At 56.4% G+C, this 25,379-nt stretch overlaps 1 protein-coding gene across 2 annotated transcripts; it reads left to right on the plus strand.

Moving 5' to 3' along the window:
- Positions 1-6,009: 6,009 nt before the first annotated feature.
- Positions 6,010-25,328, plus strand: NOS3 (nitric oxide synthase 3). 2 transcript variants are annotated; one of them, XM_035029804.1, is made up of 26 exons: positions 6,010-7,422; positions 8,743-8,848; positions 9,176-9,324; positions 9,540-9,702; positions 10,994-11,085; positions 11,174-11,315; positions 11,515-11,654; positions 11,760-11,934; positions 12,436-12,537; positions 13,112-13,306; positions 13,424-13,497; positions 13,677-13,821; positions 14,076-14,180; positions 17,310-17,377; positions 17,796-17,912; positions 18,019-18,193; positions 19,980-20,112; positions 20,224-20,302; positions 20,426-20,613; positions 21,152-21,324; positions 21,594-21,804; positions 21,891-21,978; positions 23,036-23,157; positions 23,977-24,125; positions 24,486-24,680; positions 24,778-25,328. In XM_035029804.1, the coding sequence occupies exons 1-26, from the start codon at positions 7,262-7,264 to the stop codon at positions 24,937-24,939; spliced, it is 3,609 nt and encodes a 1,202-aa protein (XP_034885695.1). In that variant the 5' UTR covers positions 6,010-7,261; the 3' UTR covers positions 24,940-25,328. The 2 variants fall into 2 exon arrangements, with proteins under 2 accessions (XP_034885695.1, XP_034885696.1); XM_035029805.1 differs by having other exon boundaries at positions 7,189-7,422; positions 8,746-8,848.
- Positions 25,329-25,379: the final 51 nt, after the last annotated feature.

Below are 25,379 nucleotides of genomic sequence, written 5' to 3' on the forward strand. Positions count from 1 at the left end.
TGGTGAGGCTCCAGAACTTAGTGAGTAGTAGAAGTTCCAGAATTACGATATAGGAGGCACTGATGGGGAGAGAGAACCTGATTATAAAGGGAGAACTAGGGCACTTTCTAGAGGCTGAATTTGCATGTGTTCCTTTGAAATAATTATTTACTAAGCACCTACTATGGACCTGACACTGTTCTAAGATATAGTTGTTGTTGTTGTTGTTGTTGTTGTTCTTAAATAATGCCCTCAGAGCTTGCAAAACCAGTGCACTGTTTGACATAGACTAGGGAGTTATTTTTGGGTGTTCTGACAGACTAAAAAATATTAAGGAGCAAATCACGCTTTGGTGTCACCCTGCCAGGGAAGCTGGCCTGGCAGGAGATCCCAAGCTCTCTTGGCTGCTCAGGTCCAGCAGGGCGGGAGGCTGTCTCTGTCCAAGGTGCTGAAAGCCTTCCATGCCAGGATCGGCAGGAAACCAGGGAGGGCAGCTCAGGTGAGCAAGAGAGGGGCCCTCCTCCCGACACAGTGAATTATACAGTCACCTCAAACCATGAAAATGCATCTGTAACTGGACAGTAGCTCCAGGAGGCAGCATACGGGGAAGCAAGAGCTGGTTTTGCCAATTGGTGCTACAAAGCCTCAGGTCTCACTTCCCTATGCCCCAAAAGTGCCTTAATCCCTCACCCCCACCCAAGTCATCAAGGAAAAAATATGAATCCTCCCCTGAACTTTACATTTGAAATTCCTTGGCTTTTCCTTGGGGGTTTGTGTTGCTTTATGAAATATTAGAGCCAGAAGGGAGCACTTTCATATTTTAGATGAGAAAACAGATTCAGAGCAGTGCAGATCCTTCCTCAAGTTTGTGCCAGAGGTTAGAAACAGAGCTGCACAAGAAGCAGCTCTCCTGGTTCTTAGTTAAGTGATTTCCCACCCCACACACCAGACCAGGTCAGGGATTATATACCACATATAACAAGAGTTGAAAGAAATCAGGAATTAGGGGTGCCTGGGTGGCTCAGTTGGTTAAGCATCTACCTTCAGCTCAGGTCATGATCTCAGGGTCCTGGATCGAGCCCCACATCGGGCTCCCTGCTCAGAGCCTGCTTCTCCCTCTTGCTCTGCCTCTCCCCTATGCTAGTTCTCTCTCAAATAAATAAATAAAATCTTTAAAAAAAAAAAAAAAGAAAACAGGATTTCAAGGTGTATATATGAGAGAGAGAGAGAGAAAAAAAAGATACAAGACCCAGAGAATTCTAAATACAGAGGTAGCTATGTCAGCTCTCCAGAACTATTCCCTGTTCATTCTGCTAAACTCATCAGGCAGAATTCAGAGCCTCCCCCAGCTTGGGAGGGAGGATGAGCATGGGAATGCTAACCCCAAACTAGCTCCACATCTTGAAGGGTAGCTATCCCACCCCATGAATCATCGACCAACATGAAGGACCAGAAAAGAGAACTCAGGTCCTACCAGGTCTTCCACTCCATCGTCTTCCCAATCTACTCACAAATGATTATCCATCACTCTGTATGTGTCCCATACTGTAAGAGAGCCCTAGAGAAATAAGGACATATAATCCAGCCTCTGGACCTTGAAAAGTTCGCACTTAGTTGGGAAGAAAAAGTGCTCACATGTGAATAGATAATGTATTGCAGGGGCTAAATACAACGAATGGCAGCCAACAAGAGATGTCACAGGGTCCTGGATCCCAAGTGGCAAGAAGTGGTGCAAACCATAAATGCTTTGACTTCAGAGTAGGAAGAGATAATTTTAAGCCTGGAAGGGAAGGGAAGGCAAGGCTTTATAAAGCAGGGTTTAGGGAAAATTTAGCTGAGTGGCCAGGACACCTCATCTCTGTCCCTCTGGATAATAGCAGTCCAGACTGAGGCCTTCTTGTAGGAAGACAGAGCTGGTGAGGGTGTGAAGGTGATAGCAGAAGCAGATTATGTGCAGGGGCCCAGAATGTCCAAGAAGAGAGGATACAATTTTTCTCCCCTGAAAAAGAAAGAGCTCAGGCGCTCCCTCTTCTGGATGTACGAGGCAGAACAGCAGCTAAATCAGGCTCCTCTAGGCACTGAGGTTGGCCAGTTCCTACGGCAGCCTAGGCTGGAATTTCGGAAGCCAGAGAACAGAATGGGAACCCCAAGAAAGGCCCACATCATCATCAACAGCAAATGTACCAGGAACATCTAGTTTGCTGGTCACTGGGAGTCAAGGGGTTTATAATCCGATTGGGAGGGCAGGAAGACAACACAATGGCTAAAGGTCTATCAGGGTTTGGGATCAGGGTCTCTGTATTTCACAAATCAATCTAGAGGATCTATCTATAGGCTTCTCCTCTCCCCCTGGGTTAGAGAGAGGGCCTGGTCCCTCCCCAGGGCACCTGAGAAGCAGGCAGAAGGGGTTCTGCCCAGCCAGTCCCATGATGGTTGCTATGGAATCACCAGGCTGGGCACACTTGATGCTCAAAGGCCCAGTTCCCAAGAGACCCAGCACCACACCAGGAAACTGGGCCAGGCTGAAGGGCTGGAGGAGAAAAGAGGGGAGGCCGGAGGGGGAACGGGGGCAGGCCTGTGAGACTGATCCCTGACGACTGTGGCCTTCTTTGAGGAGCCTCCACTGCCTACATCAGGGGCCCCCATGATCATCATTCAGGAGACCCCAGCTTGACCCTAAAAACTCCCCATTTTCACTCTGGATCCCAGGAACAAAGGGCAGTTTCAAGTCCCCATGGATGTGAAAACATTCATATCCATCCTGATGTTCTCAGTTCAAATTAGCTTTGAAGGGACAGGAACTAAAAGAGGAGGCAGGTCAAGGAGGGAGCTCCAGGAAACACTGCCCAAGGGCACATACATATGTGTGATATGTGTGCTTACACATATGCACACATACACATACATATTCACTCATATATACACACATTCACACACATCCATACACACTCACACATGTTCCTACTTACAAACAGACACACACACACACACACAGGCATGGGCACAAAATCTGCTCAGGGCTCTGGCTCAGCAGAAAGAGTCTAAACCTCCAGGAGAATCAAGGCCTGGAGATACCCAGGTCTCTCTCAGGAAGTTAGTGCAAACTCCCCAGGAGTCCCCAAAGGCTGATAGTCACAGGTCACTCAGGGCAAGGTCTTAAGATTCTCAGAGGTCTCCCTGCCCCCTCACTTTCCTACCAATCTGAAAGCCAGGAGACAGAAGAGTATCCAGAAAAGGGTCAGCGTGCCCTTGGGAGCCCACCTGTGGGACAGGGGCGGCAGTTACAAGCTCCAGAGTGAGGCCCCTGCACTCTTTCCCACAACTCCCCAGCAGCGGCTGCAACTGCCTCCTCCCTCAGGAGCCATGGCCCCTGGTGCTCACGCCTCCGGCTGTGCTGAACATCACTCGCTGTGCCTTCGATTCACCCTACCTGGCATGGTCTGTGCAGCAGCAGAGAGGTTTCCCAAGAGAAGACACCCCTGTTCTCCTGGAGTGGGCTGGTCCCAGAGTCATCATCAGGACCTCCAGGCTTATGCAAATGAACCACTTCAGGGTCCCAGAGGATTAATGTGGACCCCCACCCCAGCTGAGCCCAGAGGCACGTGCCGCTGGGCCCTTGCTCATTCTGGGTATCATTGTTTAGGGACGCCTGATCCCAGGCCTTTGCTCCAACCTCTTCTCTTCAGCTCTCTGCTGCCCTCATGTGGCTTCCTTAAGAAGGGTTGGGGCTGCATGATGGCTCCCCAGTGCCCGCTCAGGAGCCCCTTTTAGAAGGGCAACATCTCCCACTGCCTGAGTCCTAAATACCCCAGACCCTGCCCAAAGCCCTTCCCGAAATATCCAGTTCCACCTTGCAATCGGGAAGCTGGGCAAACCTCTCAGCTCCCAACCCAACCTCCCAGCACAGCATGAGTTACATCAGACAGAGGCTCCTAAACTAAAGAAGGGCTGCTCCCCTCCCTCTGCTGGCTTCCCCCCCTTCCCTTGCCTCCTTTTCCCTCAGCTCCCCACCCAGGCCTTGCCAGCAGGCAGGAAGGAAGCTGCTCATAGTGGGGAGGGTGGGGCACTTCCAGCTCACACTGAACAACTCCGGGCTGGGCTATAAAGAGTCAGGGCCTTCCGCTCCCGTCACCCGCCACCCTCCACAGCCCCCACAGCCCCACGCACCCCCTTCAAGGCCAGAGCTTTCCCTCCCCCAAGGTCAGGGCATCCCATCTCAAGCCCTGCCCAGAGCTCTGCTTTGAAGGGAAGACAGGAAAAAGATTTACCTCCTTCTAAAGGAGGAGCCATGGGCCTGGCTACTTACCCACAAAAGGGTCTGTCACCTGCACTGACCAAGGCAGATGGGGGTGGGGTCTGGACCAGCCTTCCCAATGGCAAAGAACACAGCCAATCCCTGAGACCCAGGGGCTGGGCTCCCAAAGACCTTCCAGCTTAAAATCCCACAATTCAAAGCTAAAATTGCTTGCCTCTCAGTGGAACTTCAAGTCTGTGGGTCTTGAAAATTTTGTCTTTTCAGAAATTACTCTTCAAAGTGCGGTTGCTAGTAAGAGCAGTGGGCCACTGAGCCGCATAAGCCTTAATGCCCTAGTAGGGATGACAGACAAAGAGCAAGGTGGAGAGAGACAAGACTGGGAAGGGCCCTGGGGAGGAAAGAGAAAGGCCCCATCTCCCCATCTGGAAGATTTGGGAAGGCTAGAGTCCCTCAATGGAAGTTAGGACACCGGGGCCAATGCCAGCCACAGCCCTAGGAAAAGTGGGAGAAGAAAACCTTCCCAGACAAAGCCTTTCTGTCTCTCCTTTGACTCTTTCTCCTCTTCCTAAAACCTCTGCCATGGCTCCCTTGGCCCAGATCAACATCAATACAGCCACCAGTGCTGTATGGAACTGTCCCCGATCTCCCTGTGGCCAGAAAGTGCCCCATCTTGGACATCTCATAAGAGATTGACTGGGGGTCGTGTCTGCGAAAGATAATGGGGAGGCAGGTCTCATATTTATGGAAGGAGAGAAGGAAGAAGAAACAGCGAAGAAGAGGCTCAGAGCACAGTGAGCTCTGAGAAGCTCTCTGGCAGGCCAACAGGGGCTCCACATCAAGACTGGCCACAGAGGAGTGCCGGCTGGGCAGAACTGGCGAGCCCACAGACTCCCCATGGCTCAGGGAAGCTTCCAGGGGAGCATGTGGCCTTGAGCCCTGGGCAGATTCCGAAGGCAGGCAGTTCCTGTAGCAGGTTCTCTCTGGAAGGGAGACCTAGGCAGGTTACCTCCAGAGCTGCCAGGGCTGAGCCATGAGGAAGAGGAAGAAAGATTCTCTTTAGTCAGAGGGCAAAGGGTGAGATCAAGGGACAGCAACAGGCAAGGGCCTGAAAACTGTCTGGGGATCCATGAGGAAACCCCTTTGTCCAGAACAGAAGGTGTGAGCAGCATACTTGGGAAATCGACGGCTGGGCCAGGGTGGTACTGGGCCTTGGCCTTGGGTGGAAGGTTTCAGGGAGGGCCAGGGCAAGAGGTGAGCCCTGCTTTTGAGATGATTCTAGCAGCAGTGGGAAGCACAGAGGGGAGGGGAGGTCCCAAGGTCAGGAGACCACAGGGAGTGGCTTTGGTAAATGGTGCAGGCAACTGCTCAGGAGAACTCAGCATCTGATGCTTATTGTCACCTTGTCCCTGAGGAGGCCAGCCACTGCTCCATTACCTGGAGTGTAGGTAGAGTCCTTCCCGGTCATGTGCATTTTAGGTAGTGGCTGAATGGGAACCAGAAATGGGGTCTGGTGAAGATGTCTGAGAGGTAGGGGCCTGGATCCGCCTCCTGCCTTGCTGGGAAAGGGGGGTGAGTGGGGCGGAGCCTCAGGCTCCGGGGCGTAGGGAGAGGTCTGGACTGAGCATAGGCATTGTGCTTCTGACTCCCACCTGCCCCTTTGTGAAAGAGGGGCAGCAAAGCTCTCCAGGTGTCCAGGAGCTCAGGCTTCTCCATGGTTACAAGGTCCCCTCGCCCTCCTCCCTCCAAACTGGCCGACCCTAACTTCTTGGTATGACCCCAGAGCTCGCAGCACAGCCTGTTCCTTCCGGCTGATCCGCCTGCCCGGCTCCCACCCAGGCCCACCCCAATCTTATCCTCCACTGCTTTTCAAAGGAGTCCAGCCAACACAAATCTACGTGTTTGTTTGTCTGCCTGTCTGCCTCTCCCAGTCTCTGCCTATCCCAGTCTCTCAACTTCCGTTTCTTGCCCACAGTTTCTCTTAGTCTCTGTGGTCTCAAATCCACGAGGCTCAGACTCCTGCAGACCCAGATGCCCCTGCTCACCTTTCTCCAGCCCCCCAATGGCTTAGAACTACAAACCCCAGTTTGCACGACTGCCCAAGGTACGTGAAGAGAGCTGGTGTGCACCATCTGCACTCTGGGAATTGTAGTTTCCCTAGCCCCATGCTCTTGCTAGGACTCCAAGATCTTCCCAGTGGGCAGTCCCTGCTCAGCACTGACTGCTGGGTCTATCTGCTGACCTACCACCCCCAGGGAAGCATGCGTCACTGGATGACAGGGTGGGGGTGGAGGCCCTGGATGGCAGCTTCCTGCTCTTTTGTGTCCCCCACTTGAGTCATGGGGGGCGGGGGTTCCAGGAAATTGGGGCTGGGAGGGGAAGGGATACCCTAATGCCAGACTCAAGGACAAAGGGTCACTGCATCCTTGCTGAACTGTATCCACAAGATCTCCAAAGCATTCCAAGGTGGGGGTCCAGGAGTGCTTAGCTGTAGACAGGGCAGGGAAGGAGAGCACCTGCAGTGACCCTAGAGGTCCCTGTGGTCACTCAGAGTATGGGAACCATCCCCTGATGTTGACACAGTGCTCACCTCCCCCCCCAACCCCTCAGAGCAAGGCCAGCCAGGGCAAGGTGGAAGTCCTCTGCTCCGGCCAGACAACACGCAAGGACCTCTCTGACCCTCTGATTGTCCACCCTGCCAACTCCACCCCTGCCCCCTACCCCCACCTACACCCCCCCACACACACCCCTGCTCCTGCGCTCCAGCCCCAGGGCTCCAAGAACACCTGGCTTCCCACTTATCAGTCCTAGTCCTCCGAGCGGAACCCAGGCGTCCGGCCCCCACCCTCTGGGCGGGCATGGAGCCGAGCCTTTAGAGCCTCCCAGCCTGCCTTGTTCCTGTCCCATTGTGTGTGGGGCAGGGGCGGGGCAAGGGCCAGCACCAGAGAGCCCCCTCCCACTGCCCCCTCCCCTTCCTAAGGAAAAGGTCTGGGCTCTGCTTGGAGGGCCAGAGCTGAGGCAAGGCTGAACATGGGCAACTTGAAGAGTGTGGGCCAGGAGCCCAGGCCCCCATGTGGCCTGGGGCTGGGCCTGGGCCTGGGGCTGTGCGGCAAGCAGGGCCCTGCCTCCCCGACCTCCTCAGAGCCCAGCAGGGCACCAGCACCCGCGCCCCCACCAGCACCAGACCTCAGGTAAGGGCCCGGGCGGCTAGAGGCAGGGGGCAAGAGGGAGGGCGTCAGGCCCAGGAGCCCCGGGCTGGCAAGGGCTGGAGCCTGTAGCTCAGCCAGGAGGTCCGGGGCCCCCACACAAAAGGGCTCAGTACAGAAAGAACAGGACAATCAGGGAGGCTCAGATAAGAAACCAGGATCAGGACCAGCAGGCAACAGGTGAAAGCAGGGGGTAAGGGTGCCAGTTGACCAGGTTTGAGTGCTGCTCTGCTGCCAAGAGCTGTTTGACTTTGAGCAAGTCACTTAACCTCTCTGAGCCTTCATGTATATAGAATAAGGACAGAGCAGTGATTACTCCATGGAACTGTTATAAGTTTCTAGCTCATGGCAAGCCTTCAACAGACACTGATGATTACTTAACAGAAAAAAGAGGCTGCGGAGGATAGTTACGGGAGAGTGAGAAGACCCGCTCACAGAAAGGGGAGAGAGTTGGCCCAGGAGACTCAGGCCCTTGGGGTGGGAGGCTGAAAAGACAGAGCAAACAGGCCTTTTTCCTCGACTCCTGGCCCCACCTCCTAGTGGCCGTCAACCCCGAAACTAACCTGGCATCCTCAGCCCCCAGAAGAGAGAAAGGGCAGCTGGAGGCCAGGTGGGGTGCCAGGCCAGGCAGGGTGGCCAGGGGCTGGAGGTAGCTCTGCAGGGAAGGCTCCGCACCGGCGCACCCGAGGTCCGAGTCCCTCCCTTCCTCCCCGACGCAGGCCTCAGCCTCTGGGAGGAAGTGATAAGGCCTCTGAGGCTTCCCTTCACACGATGGTTACTGTCAGGAGGGGTATGAGTGGGGAGGGAAATCTGGGCTGAGGAATCCCTGCGGGGGCTTCCCTCAGCTCAGCCACGGGCTCCGTCCCCCTCAAAGTAGGGTTCACCACAACTCCAGGGGGCGGGACACCCCGCATCCAGAGGAGGCGAGGTGGGCCCTGAACAGGGATGAGGACCCAGCCTTGGGTCAGGGGCTCAGGCGCTTGTCTGCCGCTGCTGCCCTGGGCAGCCCAGGCTCTGGAGACACAAGAGACAGGCGGGCCTGGGTTTTGAAGGGACCTGATCCTGCCCATTGGGCCTCTGGCAAGATTCCTAACTTTTCTGAGCCTCAGGTCCCTCATCTGTAAATGAGGATGCTAATACCGTCTACCTCCTAAGGTGGCTGTGAGGGCTGACAGAGGAAACGTAAGGAAGCGTGAGGCAGGCGAGCAATAGTCACTGGGGTTATTAATGTTGCCGGAGGGGTCTCTAGGGGCACATCCAGAAGGAAATACATTCCTCCCCCATGACCCCTCCCCTGGGTCCCAGCAGCCCCCCGCTCACCCGGCCACCGGACGGGCCCAAGTTCCCTCGTGTGAAGAACTGGGAGGTGGGGAGCATCACCTACGACACCCTGAGTGCCCAGTCACAGCAGGTAAGGCCAGGAGCCCTCTCCATCCCACGTCAGGGTCAGTATGGCTACGGCCAGTCCCCTCCTGAACTCAAAGAGACACTGGGAAGAGCCAGAGGAGCTAAGGGACACACAGGGGCCTCTGGTGACTCCTAGCCTCCAGCCCTTGCCCCAAGTCCTGCCACAACCCAGCCCAACCTCACCCCGATTTCCAGTCCCAGCCCCAGCCCTCAACCCACACCTGCCCAGACCCACCCTCCCTCTGGCTCCCCACGCTGCCTCTGCACCCTGACCTGGTCCTGACCTCCATGCTCCCTGCTCTCTCTGCCTCTGCCCTCCACCCCAACCCAGGATGGGCCCTGCACCCCCAGACGCTGCCTGGGCTCCCTGGTATTTCCACGGAAACTGCAGAGCCGGCCCTCTCAGGACCCTCCGCCCCCTGAGCAGCTGCTGAGCCAGGCCAGGGACTTCATCACCCAGTACTATAGCTCCATCAAGAGGTGAGACCATGCCTTGAGACCCACAGCCCACCCTTGTCCTTTGACGTGGGGCCCTGGTCCTACCAAGCCCTCGAAAGGATGATCACCTTCCCCAGGACCCACTCCCATCCCCCACCCTGACACCAGCACCCACCAACCTCCCCCCAACACCCACACAAAGCCTGGGGAGCCTCTCCCCTCAATGTGACTTTCTTTTGCTCCCCTTTCCACACCAGGAGCGGCTCCCAGGCCCATGAGCAGAGGCTTCAGGAAGTGGAAGCAGAGGTAGCAGCCACGGGCACCTACCAGCTTCGGGAGAGCGAGCTGGTGTTCGGGGCCAAGCAGGCCTGGCGAAATGCTCCCCGCTGTGTAGGCCGGATCCAGTGGGGGAAGCTGCAGGTGTGGCTGGCCAGCAAGCACCCAGGATCGGGACTGGGGGAGAGAAAAGGAAAGGAGCAGTGAGGGCAGCTCCTGAGGACCCCCTATGGGGTCCCAAGCAGCGGGGAGATCCTTGCCCGTTCCCTCAGAGATTGGTACCCCTGGGGAGCCCTCAGCCCAATAGCTAACACCTGGTTGTTAAGCCCCATATCAATGCCTTGGCTGGCTGCAGAGAGAAACACCCAAACATACTGAGTCAGTGAGGACAGCTGGGCAGTGATCGGGTAGGGAGGGTGGGGGTTGTCTGAGCAACAGAAGCATTCTTCTGGAAAAGGCCCCTTGCTGCTTCTTCCCTGGTGGCCCCACTTGTCCAGCCCAATCCTCCAGCACCTTGGCCTCACACCCTCCTTCACACTCCCACCACTGGAATGGCCTAAGAGAAGCAAGCTGACCCACAGGGGAACTTAATCCATGACCTGGGCCTCCTTAGCTGTAGCTGGCCACCAAAGAATTTGGAATGAAGCCACATGCTCAGTAAATCCCCAAAGGAGTCTCCAATAAAAGAACGATCCTGTCTGATACTCGCATCCCCTTGAAGTTTTCAAAGCTCCAGCTCAACTCTGAACCCATCAGAGCTTCCATATTGGATCCCACTCACTGCTACATCCCTTCCTTGGCCCCAGACCAGCCACTGCCACCCCTGCTTCTGTCACTAACACAAGCAGGCAAGGGACCTCCCAGCTCCCTGCTGGTGGCCCCACTCAGCCAGTCAAGGTGCTTCTCCTAGTATCAGAATGTCAGGATGGGCAGATTCCCCGGACAGCCACCTAGTGCGGCCAACCACCTTCCCATCATCAGTGTGCTCAAGGAGAGTCTGCTGACTGGCTGGGGTCACCTGCCTTTGCTTGAGCACCATGGGTAATGGGGAACTCACCACCCCCACCCCTAGGTGGCCTCCCTGTCACTTGGTGCCCTTCCCCAATTATCAGTTTAGCAGTGACTGGGTCCCTCCTCTGTATCAGGTACTGAGTCAGCTTCTGCAGCGGTGGGGAGATGTCCCAGCAAGGAGATAAGGAGCAGACCAGGCTACGTTGGGTGTGTGGTGTGCAGGGGAGGAAGGCGGGGTCAGTGTGGGTGCAGATGGTCAGGGAGGCTCCCCGGAAGGGAAAGAACCATGACAAGTGACCCCGGCAGCCTTTGGAGGCTGCAGAGGAGGTGGCTACTCCCTCCCCTGCCTCCTCACCTTCTCCTAGAGCTGAGACTCAAGAGCCCTTCCCCCCCGCCCCCCATCCCCCTGCCTCGGCTGGCTCAGGTGTTCGATGCCCGGGATTGCAGCTCTGCCCAAGAGATGTTCACCTACATCTGCAACCACATCAAGTATGCCACGAACCGGGGCAACCTCCGGTGAGTGCCCTCTACACTGCGCCAGATGCCACTCCTACCCGCGGTGGCAGTGAAGGCGGGGCTCTGACACCTGTCGTTCTCATGTCAGCTCGGCCATCACAGTGTTCCCCCAGCGCGCCCCAGGCCGCGGAGACTTCCGAATCTGGAACAGCCAACTGGTGCGCTATGCGGGCTACAGGCAGCAGGACAGCTCGGTGCGGGGGGACCCAGCCAACGTGGAGATCACTGAGGTGGGCACAGAGAGGCAGAGCAGGGGGAGGCCAGCCGATGAGGGCTCTGGGAGGGGGCGTGGGGGTCCAGCCAAAGAGTGGCCAGTGGAGCAGGGAGGGGGGACTCTGAGATGAAGGAGGGAGATGCCAATGAAGGGGGTCCCCAAGGAGTGCAGGAGGCTGGGCCTCTCAGACCTACCTCTGACCCTGCTCCCCACAGCTCTGCATCCAGCACGGCTGGACCCCAGGAAACGGCCGCTTTGACGTGCTGCCCCTACTGCTCCAGGCCCCAGATGAGCCCCCAGAACTCTTTGCTCTGCCCCCTGAGCTGGTCCTCGAGGTGCCCCTGGAACACCCCACGTGAGCATGAGAGGGACTGGAGTCAGGTGGAGGAGGGGATGCCCTGGGGTGGCCAGGCAGGCCAGGCTCCACAGGCAGCCTGATCCCCCACCCGGACACCCCCAGGCTGGAGTGGTTTGCAGCCCTGGGCCTGCGCTGGTATGCCCTCCCGGCAGTGAGCAACATGCTGCTGGAAATCGGGGGACTGGAGTTCCCTGCGGCCCCTTTCAGCGGCTGGTACATGAGCACTGAGATTGGCACGCGGAACCTGTGTGACCCTCACAGATATAACGTCCTGGAGGTGAGGACCCGTGGGTAGGGAAGGGGATGCATCCCCTTTGGGCCAGAGCCTGTGACTCGCAAATAGGTCCCCACCCTGTCAGCAACTGGGAGAACCTGAGTGAGGCCCAGGCTGCCTCCTACATTAGAATTTTGGAAGGCTCCGGGATGGCGAATTTGGGGCAAAGGAGTGTACATGCGTGGGTACAAATATGCAGTTATTTTTCTGGGATCTATAGTTCTATAGCTTTCCTCAGATTCTCAAGGCAGATCTTGCAAACAATGTCATTTTAGAGACGAGAAGTTAAGATCCGGGGCAGAGAAGTAACTGGCCCAGGGTCCCTCTCTGCTCAGGGGTGCCTTTGCAGGGAAGAACCTGAACCGGCCCCAAACTAAGCAGTCTGGCCTCTCGATGGACACCTACCTACCCTCATTCGTTCTAGTCATGAGTTCCAGACAAAGATGTTCTCCGTCCACTCCCCCCATACTTGTCCCTACCAATGCCTTGCACCCCCGCTCCCAGGATGTGGCGGTCTGCATGGACTTGGATACCAGGACAACCTCATCGCTGTGGAAAGACAAGGCAGCGGTGGAAATCAACTTGGCCGTGCTGCACAGTTACCAGGTACAGACCCACACCGGCCAGGAGGGGAGGGGCTGGGGCTGGAAAAGAGGGCGGCACCTAGAGACGGGGGCAGGCCTTGGACACAGCTGGGAGGAGTACCAGGGTCCATGGGGCACACTGGGCCTGCGCTTCTAGGGACACAGCACCTACTGTTCCAGGCGCACAGTATGGGGGTAGAGTGTGCCTGGAGTCCTGCTGATTGGGACATGCTCAGTAATGCAGGCCCCCAGGGCAGAGGGGGTATTGTGATGTGTGGGACCCCCTGGATCCTGGAAACACCAACTCCAGGACTGAAGGCCTGCTGAGCATTGTTGGTCGAGGAAACTAGCACCTGCTGAGAACTTGGCCAGAGTTCAGGATGTTTTGGTTCAGGGGCAGGACAGACAGACGTGGGAGACTGGAGCTGCTACTGTTGAGTTTTGGGCGCGCCACACAGGCTGCAGCTAGGGGTGACAGCATGGTGGGAAAACACAGCATGTGTTAGATGTGGGGTGACCCAGGGCACAGCGGTGACTGGAGTCACAGAAGTGTGAGTCTGTAGGCTGAGTCTAAGCCCCTGCCTCCCCAACCCCAGCTGGCCAAAGTGACCATCGTGGACCACCATGCTGCCACCGCCTCCTTCATGAAGCACCTGGAGAATGAGCAGAAGGCTAGGGGGGGCTGCCCTGCCGACTGGGCCTGGATCGTGCCCCCCATCTCTGGCAGCCTCACCCCTGTCTTCCATCAGGAGATGGTCAACTATGTCCTGTCCCCGGCCTTCCGCTATCAGGTGCCCACCCCGCTGGCTCTTGCCCACTGTGGCCAGCTCTAACGAAGCAGCCCCCAGGGGCCTCCAAATGCTTGTTTTACTTATCTCCTCCTCCACTCCCCCATCACTCCCCTGCAGCCAGACCCGTGGAAGGGGAGTGCATCCAAGGGTGCCGGCATCACCAGGAAGAAGACCTTTAAGGAAGTGGCCAAGTAGGTGCCCTAGGAGTGCTGCCCTTCCCCCACACCAGGGGACCAGCTCTAGCAATGGGGAGGCCCACCACCTCCCCACACCCACCACTCAGCGCCCCAAGACCTTGCTTGGACCATGCACCTGGGGAGGCCCTGGCTCAGTGTGCCTGGGACCGCCCTCACCCTGCCCTCCCCTGCAGTGCGGTGAAGATCTCTGCCTCACTCATGGGCACCGTGATGGCAAAGCGAGTGAAGGCGACCATCCTGTATGGCTCCGAGACCGGCCGGGCCCAGAGCTACGCCCAGCAGCTGGGGAGACTCTTCCGGAAGGCTTTCGACCCCAGGGTAGGGCTAAGCCCAGTGGAGTGGGGATCTGGGAAGGGGGAGGGGGCCCATCCATAACTTCAGATGTGCCCTGGAGGACAGAAGAGGGTCACAAGTCAGAGCCCAGGAGGAAGCCTGGGATCCAGATGGATTCAGGGATTGAGTCCAGGCCCGAGTCAGGGTCTGAACTGTACCCTGCCAGGGAGGGTCAGGGTAGAAGTGCCAGGAAAGCAGGGGCCAAGTCCCTGGGACATCAGTCTTCTCCTCGTCCACAGGTCCTGTGCATGGATGAGTACGATGTGGTGTCCCTTGAGCATGAGACGCTGGTGTTGGTGGTGACCAGCACATTTGGGAATGGTGATCCCCCGGAGAATGGAGAGGTGAGGTCTAGCAGGAAAGGGGCCACTGGAAATGAGGGGAGGTGGGGCAGGAAAATGGGGTGGTTGGGCAGGAACCCCACCTCCATGATGGATAGTGGAGATGCCTTGAGAGTCCCCCAGAGTGCAAGTGTGGACATTTCACTGGGACCCGAGAGCCTGCACAAGCCATACTCCAGCCCCAGCCCTCACAGTGTGTCCCCAGGTCATTTCCATTATCCATGCAAGTGTTTAATATGTGGAAGGCACTTGGCTGGCCGACGAGGTCAGACTGCTCTCAAGCACTGACTAGTTAGAAAAACAGCGATACTCCACTTACTACTCAATTTCAGCTTTCTCTTTTCTTCTTTCCTTAACAAAAGAAAAGAGCACTGCTCAGATGTCAACAGAGATTAGGCAACTTCACTTTCTGCACAAATCTTTAAAGAAACAAACTAGAGCACCTCCACTGAACACTTTATTATCAGCCACTATCTTCCCAGCTTCTCTCTCCTGGCAGCCCCTGCTACAGTCATTCCTCATGCCCTTGGCTGCGGCAGCTTCTAGGTGATAAATGCCTCCTGAGCGCTGGGTACCTCCTCAAGCAGCCCAAAGCAGAATTCTGAGGCAAGTTCCCACCGCCCCCCTGCCGACCATGCTGCCCATTTCAGCCGTCATTCTGATCTGCCTTGTAAAGAATAACAGAATCACTTTCTTTTTTAGTATAAAAGTGGTATTTACACTACCCTGTGAAGACACAGAACATTTCCATCACCTAGGCAGTCCCCTTGTCAGTGCCCCCAGCCAGCCCCTCCCCAGTCCATCCCTTCCGGTCAGCCAGGTTAGTTTTGCCTGCTCTAGGATGTCACAGAAAGGGGAGCACACGGTAAGGACTCGGCCTGTGTCTGAGGCTCATCCCACTGTGAGCGATTCAGTGCCTCGCTCCTTTCTACTGCCTAGCAGCAAGCAGCGTTCACTCTGTGAACACACTGTTTCTCTGTTCTCCTGCTGACGGGCGCTTGGGTCGTTTCCAGGGTTTGGCTATTATGAATAAAGCTGTTATGAACATTCTTGGGCAAGGCTTTTGTGGGCTTATGTTTTCATTTCTCTTGAATAAATATCTAGGAGTGGAATTGCTGGGTCATCGGGTAGATGTATGTTTAAACAAAAAACAAAAAAACAAAAAAACTGCCAAACAGCCACATGGATTGAACTGCACCTCTAAATTCTGTACATTTCAGCGTATGTAAATTTCACTCCATTTTTTTTTTAAATGGAGCAAACCTAGGAATATGGCTCACAGAAAATATTCATCAAAGCCACTAACAAGAATGTTTATAGCAGCATTGTTCGTAATAGCCCCACACTGGAAACAATTCCAATGACTGTCCACAGTAGACTGGATAAATAAACTGTGGTCTATTCAAATTCTATGCAGCAATGAGGATGAACGGATCACAACCACACAACATAGGTGAATCTGAAAATATAAAGGAGAGGGGAAGAAGCCAAACACAACAGAATCGGACTGTAGGGTTCACTTTATATTAACTCCAGAAAGAGGCAAAAGGAATCCTTGGTTTTTGTTTTTTTTTTAAGATTTTATTTATTTATTTGAGACAGAGAGAATGAGAGAGAGCACATGAGAGTGGGGAGGGTCAGAGGGAGAAGCAGACTCCCTGCTGAGCAGGGAGCCCGAAGCGGGACTCGATCCCAGGACTCCAGGATCATGACCTGAGCCGAAGGCAGTCGCTTAACCAATTGAGCCACCCAGGCGCCCAAGGAATCCTTGGTTTTAATCGGGAGAATGGTTGCCCCCCGCTGGGGTGGGAGGTGGTAACTGGGAGGGGTCCGAAGCTGAATTCTAGGGTTCTGGCAACATTTCCTGAGATGGTGCTGACACAGGCATGTTCAGTTTGTGAAAATCTAGAAAGCTATACGTTTATATGTGTGCTTTTCTGAATGTATTACACTTCAACAAAAAGTTCAAAAAATAAAATTAAAGTAGTACACACTAATTATGGTGAATGTAAAGGCCCGCCACCCAGACGCACCTAGAGCTAACACTGGGGTGTTCCAGGCTTGCCACATTTTGGGTTTTGCTGTGTGAAGGTGTTCCGCGTAGCTCTTAGCGATTTTCGTGGCAGCACATGACATAGCTCAGCCTTCTAGAAGATGTCAGTGCCACCGACTAGCAATGGAGGCAATGCAGGGAGACTCAGGGCTGTTTTCCACCTATCAAGTTGGCTGAAACATTAAGGACTGGCCCCATCCAGTGTTGGTACGAGTGAGCAAAGAGCGCTCTCTTGCTGCGGGCAGATCTGACCACCCACCTCATCCTGCCTTCAAATCCTGATTCAGCAACTCCCCTTGCAAGGACTACCCTACCAAAATACACAAAAGAGGAGGTGGACGTGTGTATATACAAGTGTTTGAGCATTGGTCACAGGCCACCCAGATATTCTGAGTCAGACGAAAGTCTCCTGCATGTGGTCCATGAGAATGTGGGGACACTATGCAGCCATTCAAAAGAAGGTCAGTCTTGGTGTGTTGACCTGGAAGGAGGTCCATGATAGGTTGCTGAGGAAAAAGCAGCTAAGTATGGTGTAGCCCCATTTTTACTTTTTGGAAAAACTATAAAGGTAGATACATATGGAAGTACAACTGAACAGATCTAGGAGGTTAAACACCTGTCCATAGAGCACATGCCTTGGGGGCGAGGACTGGAGGAAAGGTAAGGGCAGATTTTTCTCTTTTGTTACTTTATGGTTCTGTAATGTTTTCAAAAAGCCAATACCAGTTTTAAAATTTTCAAAACAGGGGTGGCTGGGTGGTTCAGTCGTTAAGCATCTGCCTTCGGCCCGGGTCATGGTTCCGGGGTCCTGGGATCGAGCCCCGAATCGGGCTTCCTGCTCAGTGGGGGGCCTGGTTCTCCCTCTCCCACTCCCCCTGCTTGTGTCCCCTCTCTCGCTGTGTCTCTCTCTGTCAAATAAATAAATAAAATCTTAAAAATAAATAAATAAATAAATAAAATTTTCAAAACAAATTAAAATCAGAATTTATAAATAAGGATCAGTCGACCGCAGTTTTAAACTTCTGTGTGGTTTGAAATAAAACAAAACTAACCATGATACCGACACTTCCCCTCCCCAGAGTTTTGCGGCAGCCCTGATGGAGATGTCCGGCCCCTACAACAGTTCCCCTCGGCCAGAACAGCACAAGTGAGTGGGGCTCGGAGCTTAGGGGGAGGTGGGAGGGAGGGCAGTGAGGCATGTGGAGACAGTGAGGAAAGGAGGGCTGAAATGGTCTCCCTCTGTGCCTCCAACAAGCTAGAGGGCAGATGTGAGGAGGCCTGGACCCCCATCACAGCTCAGGATGCCCTACTTCCTTGTGACCTGGCCATTCACAGCCCCCGGAACTCTGAGGGCTGGTCAGTCCTGAGGTCCCCTTCAGAGAAGGGAAGGGAGGCACAATGGGGCCTGAAGGCACAGAGATCCCCAGGGCGACAAAGCCAAGCCCAAGGGCAGGGTCTTTCCCATCCCAGATGTAGAGACCCCGGAGCTGTCCCCAGGCTGTGTCTGGGCCTGTGCCATGCTCCCAGTTCTCTGTGACAGCCCTGTCTCTGTCTTCTCTTGCCAGGAGTTACAAAATCCGCTTCAACAGCGTCTCCTGCTCAGACCCGCTGGTGTCCTCCTGGAGACGGAAGAGAAAGGAGTCCAGTAATACAGATAGCGCAGGGGCCCTGGGTACCCTCAGGTGTGGGAGCTGCAGTGAGGGGAGGCATGGGAGGGAGGGCAGGCTGCCGGGGCATACAGGGGGCAGGGACAGGTGTGGGCTCCAGTGACGGCTCCCTGAACCCCAGGTTCTGTGTGTTCGGCCTGGGCTCCCGGGCATACCCCCACTTCTGCGCCTTCGCTCGTGCGGTGGACACACGGCTAGAAGAGCTGGGCGGGGAGCGGCTACTGCAGCTGGGCCAGGGAGATGAGTTGTGTGGCCAGGAGGAGGCCTTCCGTGGCTGGGCCCAGGCCGCCTTCCAGGTGAGCCCCTGGGCCTGTTCAAACGTGTGACCCAGGCTTCGCCTCCCACCCCAATTCTGGCTCCCTCCCACCTGCACCCCTCCCCTTTGAGACATGCAATATTGAGGCTGGAGGCCTTGCTGCTGTCCTGATTCTGTTTGGTTCTCTGGTCCCATCCTGTTCCTTCCAAAATCCGTCCTCATTTCACCACTGTACAGCCAGCCCTTCTGGCTCAGTCCGCAGCAGTGGATGACGCAGCCCTAACAACACGGGAGGTGGCTGGCCCAGGCAGAGGAGAGCAGAAAGGGCCCCCGCAGGTAGAGCTTCAGCCAGGCACAGACGGGGCCCCTGAGTGGGAGCCTAGAGGGTGAGCATGCATGGCAGGCAGGGTGGAGGGAGAGGGGAAGGCCCAAGAGAAGGCTGGACAGAGGCGAGGGCTGAAACTGAGGCCAGGAGAACCTACAGAAAGTCAGAGGCCAGACAGGCTTGGGGAGGTGCCTGGACAGATGGTGTCCTGGCTCAGGGAAGTGCAAGGAGGGGTGCATCCCAGGGCTGTGACTTTCTCAGCCGGGGCTTCCCCCAGAGGCAGCTCTGCCTGGTCTGGGGATTATGCCTGGAGGTGAACAGGCTCCTTCTCCCCGTCCTAACACTCTTTCAGGGCAGTGCTCGCCCCACCCAGGGTTCCCAGGCTTGAGTTTATCAGGTCTGGCCTGATGGAGCCAAGGGGTACATGCAAGGAGGAGGGCTGTGGGGGCACCTGGCACAGGTGGAGGGTTTGCTGGGAAGGAGAAAGTCAAGCTGAAGAAATAGATAGGCTCAGGCTGGGAGGAGGAGAACAGGAAGGAAAACAAGAATCCGGACGAAAGGAAGCGACTGGAAGCTAAGAGTAGAACAGGAAAAGGAGCACAAGGTGAAGTTTTAGGGATACTGCTTTAGAGACGCAGGGTCAACGAGAGGAACATCCAACTAGAAAGCAGGAAAACGCTGAATGAACTAGGGTGGTAGCAGTGGGGCTAGGAAGGAAGGGAGGGGGCCAAGGAAGGAAGGAAGAGATATAAGACCTTACACACACAAAAGAAAGATTAACAGGACTGGTGATACGCATTGGGAGGAGAAGGAGCAACCAATCATGGGTGAGCCCTGGATTTCAAGCCTGGGCCGGGACCAGCAGTCTGCAGGACTCCTACCTGAACAGAGACAAATAGGATATGTACCCTCCCAGGGGTCCTGCCCCAGGGGCCCCTCTAGCCCTTATGAGCAACGCAAGAAGGACAGAGCGGCCAGAGACCCCTCCCACAGCCACCCAAATTTGGTGTCCCCCTCCGGGAGCACTGTAGGGTTTTTACATAAAGCATCTCATTTCATCCTCCCCGGAACCTAATGAGGTGGAAAGAGGGCTCAGCGAGACATGTGGAATATAAGCAGACGAGTCAGAATCTGAATGCACTCCGAGCGCACAGCTGCGTTCACTGAGTGCTACCGTGTGCTGAGCGCCGCGCTCCCTGAGAGTACCACTCACCAGATTATGGAACCAGTGGGTGTGACACGAGTAAATACGTGCAAAGGGAGAGTCAGTGCAGTGGCCAAGCCATGAAATGGGTCGAAGAACAGGCACTGTCAGCCTCAGCTACTGGGGCTGCCGAGGCCGCAGGCGAGAGGGCCCCCCCAGTCCCAGGAACAGAAGGAAGGTGGCCTCTGGGGACCCCACAACCCAGCTCAGCCTCCCACCTCAGCCTCCCTGAGCTCCTCCCTGCTCCGCTCGCCCTGGTGGCCCGAGGCCCTCAGCCCTCACCATCTCGCCCCTCAGGCCTCCTGTGAGACTTTCTGTGTGGGACAGGATGCCAAGGCCGCCGCCCGGGACATATTCAGCCCCAAACGGAGCTGGAAGCGCCAGAGGTACCGGCTGAGTGCCCAGGCCGAGGGCCTCCAGCTACTGCCAGGTGAGTCTCTGGCCTCCCCCTGACCCCGCTGGCCCTCTGGGCTCCCAGGGTCCCAGGACTAACTGTCAGCGACCCGGCTGGGTTCCCAGCTCAGTCTCAGTCTCCCCCCAGGCCTGATCCACGTGCACAGGAGGAAGATGTTCCAGGCTACGGTCCTTTCAGTGGAAAACCTGCAAAGCAGCAAGTCCACGTGAGGAGGACCACCTCCCCCACACACACACACCTGTCCTGGCCTCTCCTTCCCTCTGTCCCAGCATGCTCCCGCCCATGCCCTCCTCGCTCCCTTCTAACTGCCCCAACTCCTGACCCACAGCCGGGCCACGATCCTGGTGCGTCTGGACACTGGAGGCCAGGAGGCGCTGCAGTACCAGCCAGGGGACCACATAGGCATCTGCCCACCCAACCGGCCCGGCCTCGTGGAGGCACTGCTGAGCCGCGTGGAGGACCCGCCTCCACCAGGAGAGCCGGTGGCCGTGGAGCAGCTGGAGAAGGGCAGCCCTGGTAAGGCCGAGCGATCTGGGGCACGAGTGACAGCCTGCTCATCCCCCTGGCCTCAGGGTCCCCGTGAGTTGAGGGACCTGGTAGAGGACTGCCACCTCCCCTCACAGCCGTAACGCCTGTGCTCAGAGCCGGCTGTGCTCCCTCTTGTCGGACTGACCTTGTGGCTGGATGGTCCACAGAGTGTGGCTCCTTTCTCAGTACCTGCCCCTTCCCCCCAAAAGGCTGCACCCCTCTGGGCTCCCCCCAAAGTCTCCTCCTGACAGCCTAGCCCACTCTGTAGCTGGCCTCAGTCTATCTCCTGCCACGCCGGTGCCTGGCATTAAAATAAGAACCCAGACCAACCCAAACCAAGCAGAGACCGCCAAACACACACACAAAGGGGCTGCCCAGACAGGCCCATCACCACTGTTCAAGGGCAAGGTCTCCGATAAAACACAAGGCGTGGTCGGTCCTGGGATACCCCCAAAGCAATGACCACCTCAGACTCTGCAGTTCCAGGTGGCCCCTTCCTCAGACCTCCCCTGTACATCACCCACAGGTGGACCACCCCCCAGCTGGGTTCGGGACCCCCGGCTGCCCCCATGCACGCTGCGCCAGGCTCTCACCTTCTTCCTGGACATCACTTCCCCGCCCAGCCCTCAACTCCTTCGACTGCTCAGCACCCTGGCCGAAGAGTCCAGCGAACAGCAGGAGCTCGAGAGCCTCAGCCAGGTGCGGGCAGCCCCAGTGGGCAGCAGGGGCTCGAGAAGCAGGAAGAGCCAGGCGGGAAAGGGGGGTCCACCTGGCTAGCACACCCTGGGGTTTAAGACCCAGCTCTGGAGTCACTAATTCAGCTCTGAATTCTCGATGCTCAAGAAATGTTTGTTGGCCTGAACTGAAAAGGGAGAAACCCCAGTTGGCTCGGCTCAGGAGGAGTCAAGAAGGGAGGTCAGCAGGCAGGGTTGGGAGGTTCTGAGCCCATTGCACCCTGCTCCCACCAGGACCCACGGCGCTACGAGGAGTGGAAGTGGTTCCGCTGCCCCACGCTGCTGGAGGTGCTGGAGCAGTTCCCATCGGTGGCACTGCCCGCCCCCCTGATCCTCACCCAGCTGCCCCTGCTCCAGCCCCGGTACTACTCGGTCAGCTCAGCACCCAGCGCCCACCCAGGAGAGATCCACCTCACAGTAGCCGTGCTGGCATACAGGACGCAGGGTGAGGTGCTGAAGGGTCAGGGGCAGGGCCACACAGTGACCCTGGGATGGGCCCCTCATGGGCACCCTCTCCTCCCCAACCCCCAGATGGACTGGGCCCCCTTCATTATGGAGTCTGCTCCACATGGCTGAGCCAACTGAAGGCCGGAGATCCCGTACCCTGCTTCATCAGGGGGTAAGTGAGTACTTCAGGGGACGGGGGTGGAAGGGACATCAAGAAGAGAGCGTCTGTCCAAGCAGGGATGGACAAAGTGCCACATGGATGGTCAGGGACAGATGGAGGAATCAGCAGGTGGCTGCACAGGGTGAGGGTGGGAGTTTTGGTGAGGGGTGTGATGGGGAGCAGGGAGGACCCACTTAACACATCTCGAGAATGGGGTATCTGGTTAAGCTACTTCAGAACTTTGACTAAGCTTTGGGTGTTTCGCTAATTTGGACTTAGGGTCCTGTCCCAAAGCTTCCCTTCCCAGAGACAGGGCTGGGATTCAATCTGCAGGCCCTGCTGCTTTTAGGTAAACTATGTCCCTCGCTACATTCTTGGGGTCAGTCTGATATTGGGAGGCATGGCACTTGGGAACTGGTGCCCTGTTCAAGGCCAAGTCCCCACTTAGTCCAGGGAGAACTAGTTAGGTTACCACAGTATCACTGAGGACTCAAAGAAAGTAAAAGATTGCAGGATACCCTTCCCTGGTGCTGGGTTCAGAAGCCTTGCCCCATCCAGCAGCCAGGACCCAAAGCCTCAGGGGGCGGGGGGGGGGGGGGGGGCGCAGAGAGACTTAAAAGAGTTCCCGGAATGGGCACCAGTTAGGTCCAGTAACCCAAAAACATCCAGGAGGCCAAATCACAAACTGTACCAATCTACTAAATACAAACCAAATACCAATATTAAGGCTAGGATTTAAAATAAACACTCAGTGAATTCGTTATGAACCAAAGGCTGTCCTTCCCTTCCCATATGTTGTAAATCTCCTAACTGAGCTATCAGAACATTCTTCAATTCAAATTAAATCATATTCCCTTTGACCCAACCTCCAGAAACACAGGTCCAGGGAGTTTCTGCCTGCAAGTAGAATTATTTTCATAACACACCATGCCCACTCTGAGCTAGACTATGTCGTAAGCACTCGACAACCCATTTACCGGTGGAAGTTGAGTTGTCCACTGGAGTCGAAGTTGGTAAGAATGTGGGAGCTGGGAAAGCACAGGGCCCTGACAGAGTGTTCCTCCACTAGGGCTCCCTCTTTCCGACTACCGCCTGATCCCAGCTTGCCCTGCATCCTAGTGGGCCCTGGCACAGGTATTGCCCCCTTCCGGGGATTTTGGCAGGAGCGGCTGCACGACATTGACAGCAAAGGTGAGACTGGGGACCAAGGGAATGACCGGAAGACAGGAGGGAGTCACACAATCTAGGGGGAAAGGGACGGGGGCTGGAAGACAGAAGCCAGGTAGGAAAGAGGGCAAGGAATGGGCCACAGAGGTGAAAAGAAGCTTATTAGACCAAGGGGAGGACAGTGCCCTGTTGTTCCAGCTTCCTGGGGCCAGACACAAAGTAGGTGTGGGACTGGGTTAAGGACAAGGGGAGAGGGGAACTGGAAGTCTGGAGAGGATGGGACTAGGACTCAGAAGGCAGAAATGCCCAAAGTGTACTTGGGACTGTGCCAGAGCTCACCTAAGTGTGTCCAAGACTCAAAGAAGCTACAGGATGTTCAGGCTGGACACGGGGTGTGCAAGGCAGCTGGTAAATCAAAAGAAGGGGGCTGTGACTGATAGGAAGGCAGACAATGTGGAAGCTGAGGATGTGCAAGAATATGGGGTTGGAGCAGGGACAGGGCTAGATGGAATCCCGGAACTTCCGTGTTAGATGGTGCCAAGGGCTTGGAATTCTAAGTCAGAAGCCCCACGTTCTCATGCAGTGCCACCACTGGTCATTCCACCCAATGAGCCACCACCTATCGTAATCTGCTTTTCTGTGAGCGTCTTCTCTGTAAATCAGGGTCAGGCAAGGTCTCTGTGAGAGCATCCTGCGCTCTCCTGGAGGCTAGACAGCCGAGAGTGGTTGTCTCTATTCGAAAGGCGGCTGGGCCGTCCGCCTGGGCGAGGTTAGCCAGTAGGAGATGTCGCTAGGGCTGCGCCCCGGGGAGAGGGCTCTCCCAAGCCCCAGTGCTGCTTGCAGGGCTGCAGCCCGCCCCCATGACTTTGGTGTTCGGCTGCCGATGCTCCCAGCTCGACCACCTTTACCGCGACGAGGTGCGGGATGCCCAGCAGCGCGGAGTTTTTGGGCGCGTCCTCACCGCCTTCTCCCGGGAGCCCGACAGCCCTAAGGTGCGACACCCTGAGGGCGCGGGGGTAACCTGAGGCTGGGCACCGGGGAAGGGCGGAGAGGGGCGCGCAGACCCAGGCCCGGCCCCGCCCCCTCGAGTGCGCACCCTCCACCCCGCCCCTCAGCACCGCCCCCCCCGGCGTCACTCAGGCACCCGCCCCCACTCGGCCCCTCCCGCGTGCCTTTTGGTCTCCCGCACCTGCACCCTAGCCCCGCCCCTTGCTTGGCTCCACCTCTCTAGAGCCCAACGCCACGCACATAGGCGCCGCCGGGGCCGCGCAGAAACTGTTCGCCCCCAGGGCCGGACCCTCCCCCCAAGAACCCCTCCCCCCGGGCGCGCCCCTAACCCCGGCTCCCCTCAGACCTACGTGCAGGACATCCTGCGGACCGAGCTGGCTGCTGAGGTGCACCGCGTGCTGTGCCTCGAGCGGGGCCACATGTTTGTGTGCGGCGACGTCACCATGGCAACCAGCGTCCTGCAGACGGTGCAGCGAATCCTAGCGACGGAGGGCGACATGGAGCTGGACGAGGCCGGCGACGTCATCGGCGTGCTGCGGGTGCGGAGGGCGGTGCCACGCCGGGGCGGGGTCATGCCCGGGGCGGGGCCCACTCCTACTTGGATCCCACCCCCGTTCTGGCCTTCTTTCCCCGCAGGATCAGCAACGCTATCACGAGGACATTTTCGGGCTCACACTGCGCACTCAGGAGGTGACAAGCCGCATACGCACCCAGAGCTTTTCCTTGCAGGAGCGACATCTGCGGGGCGCAGTGCCCTGGGCGTTCGACCCGCCTGGCCCAGACACCCCCAGCCCCTGAGAGTCCTCTTGTTTTCCATCCCAGTTCCAGGAGAGGGGCCGTCAGTCCACCAGACCAGCCACCTCTCCCCTCCCGAGGTGCTTCCCATCTTTGTCCAGAGTCTGCCCTAAATCGCCTTATTCCGGGGAATGAGCGGAATGTCCCTCTCTAGGTCTGTTTACTTGCCCCAGGTCTGGAGGCCCCCTCCCAGGGCCTACTGTCACCCTTTTTGTGTTCCTTAGGTGAATTTTAGATTCCCTTTACCTCCCCCAGGAGTATCTTATCTTGAAACCTAATCTCTAAATCAAATATTTATTATTGAAGATTCACCATAAGAGACTGGACCAGGTGTTATGAGAGCTACTAAGATGCCTAACCCAGCCCCATTGATTAAAATTACAGAATGACAAGCTTTGTCTTTTAATTTGTGCAGTTGAAGGTCGTAGTGATTCTTTAAAAGG

The sequence above is a fragment of the Mirounga leonina genome, unplaced genomic scaffold, assembly GCF_011800145.1.
Source record: "Mirounga leonina isolate KUSES-001 unplaced genomic scaffold, KU_Mleo_1.0 Mir_321, whole genome shotgun sequence".
NCBI classification, from domain to species: domain Eukaryota; kingdom Metazoa; phylum Chordata; class Mammalia; order Carnivora; family Phocidae; genus Mirounga; species Mirounga leonina.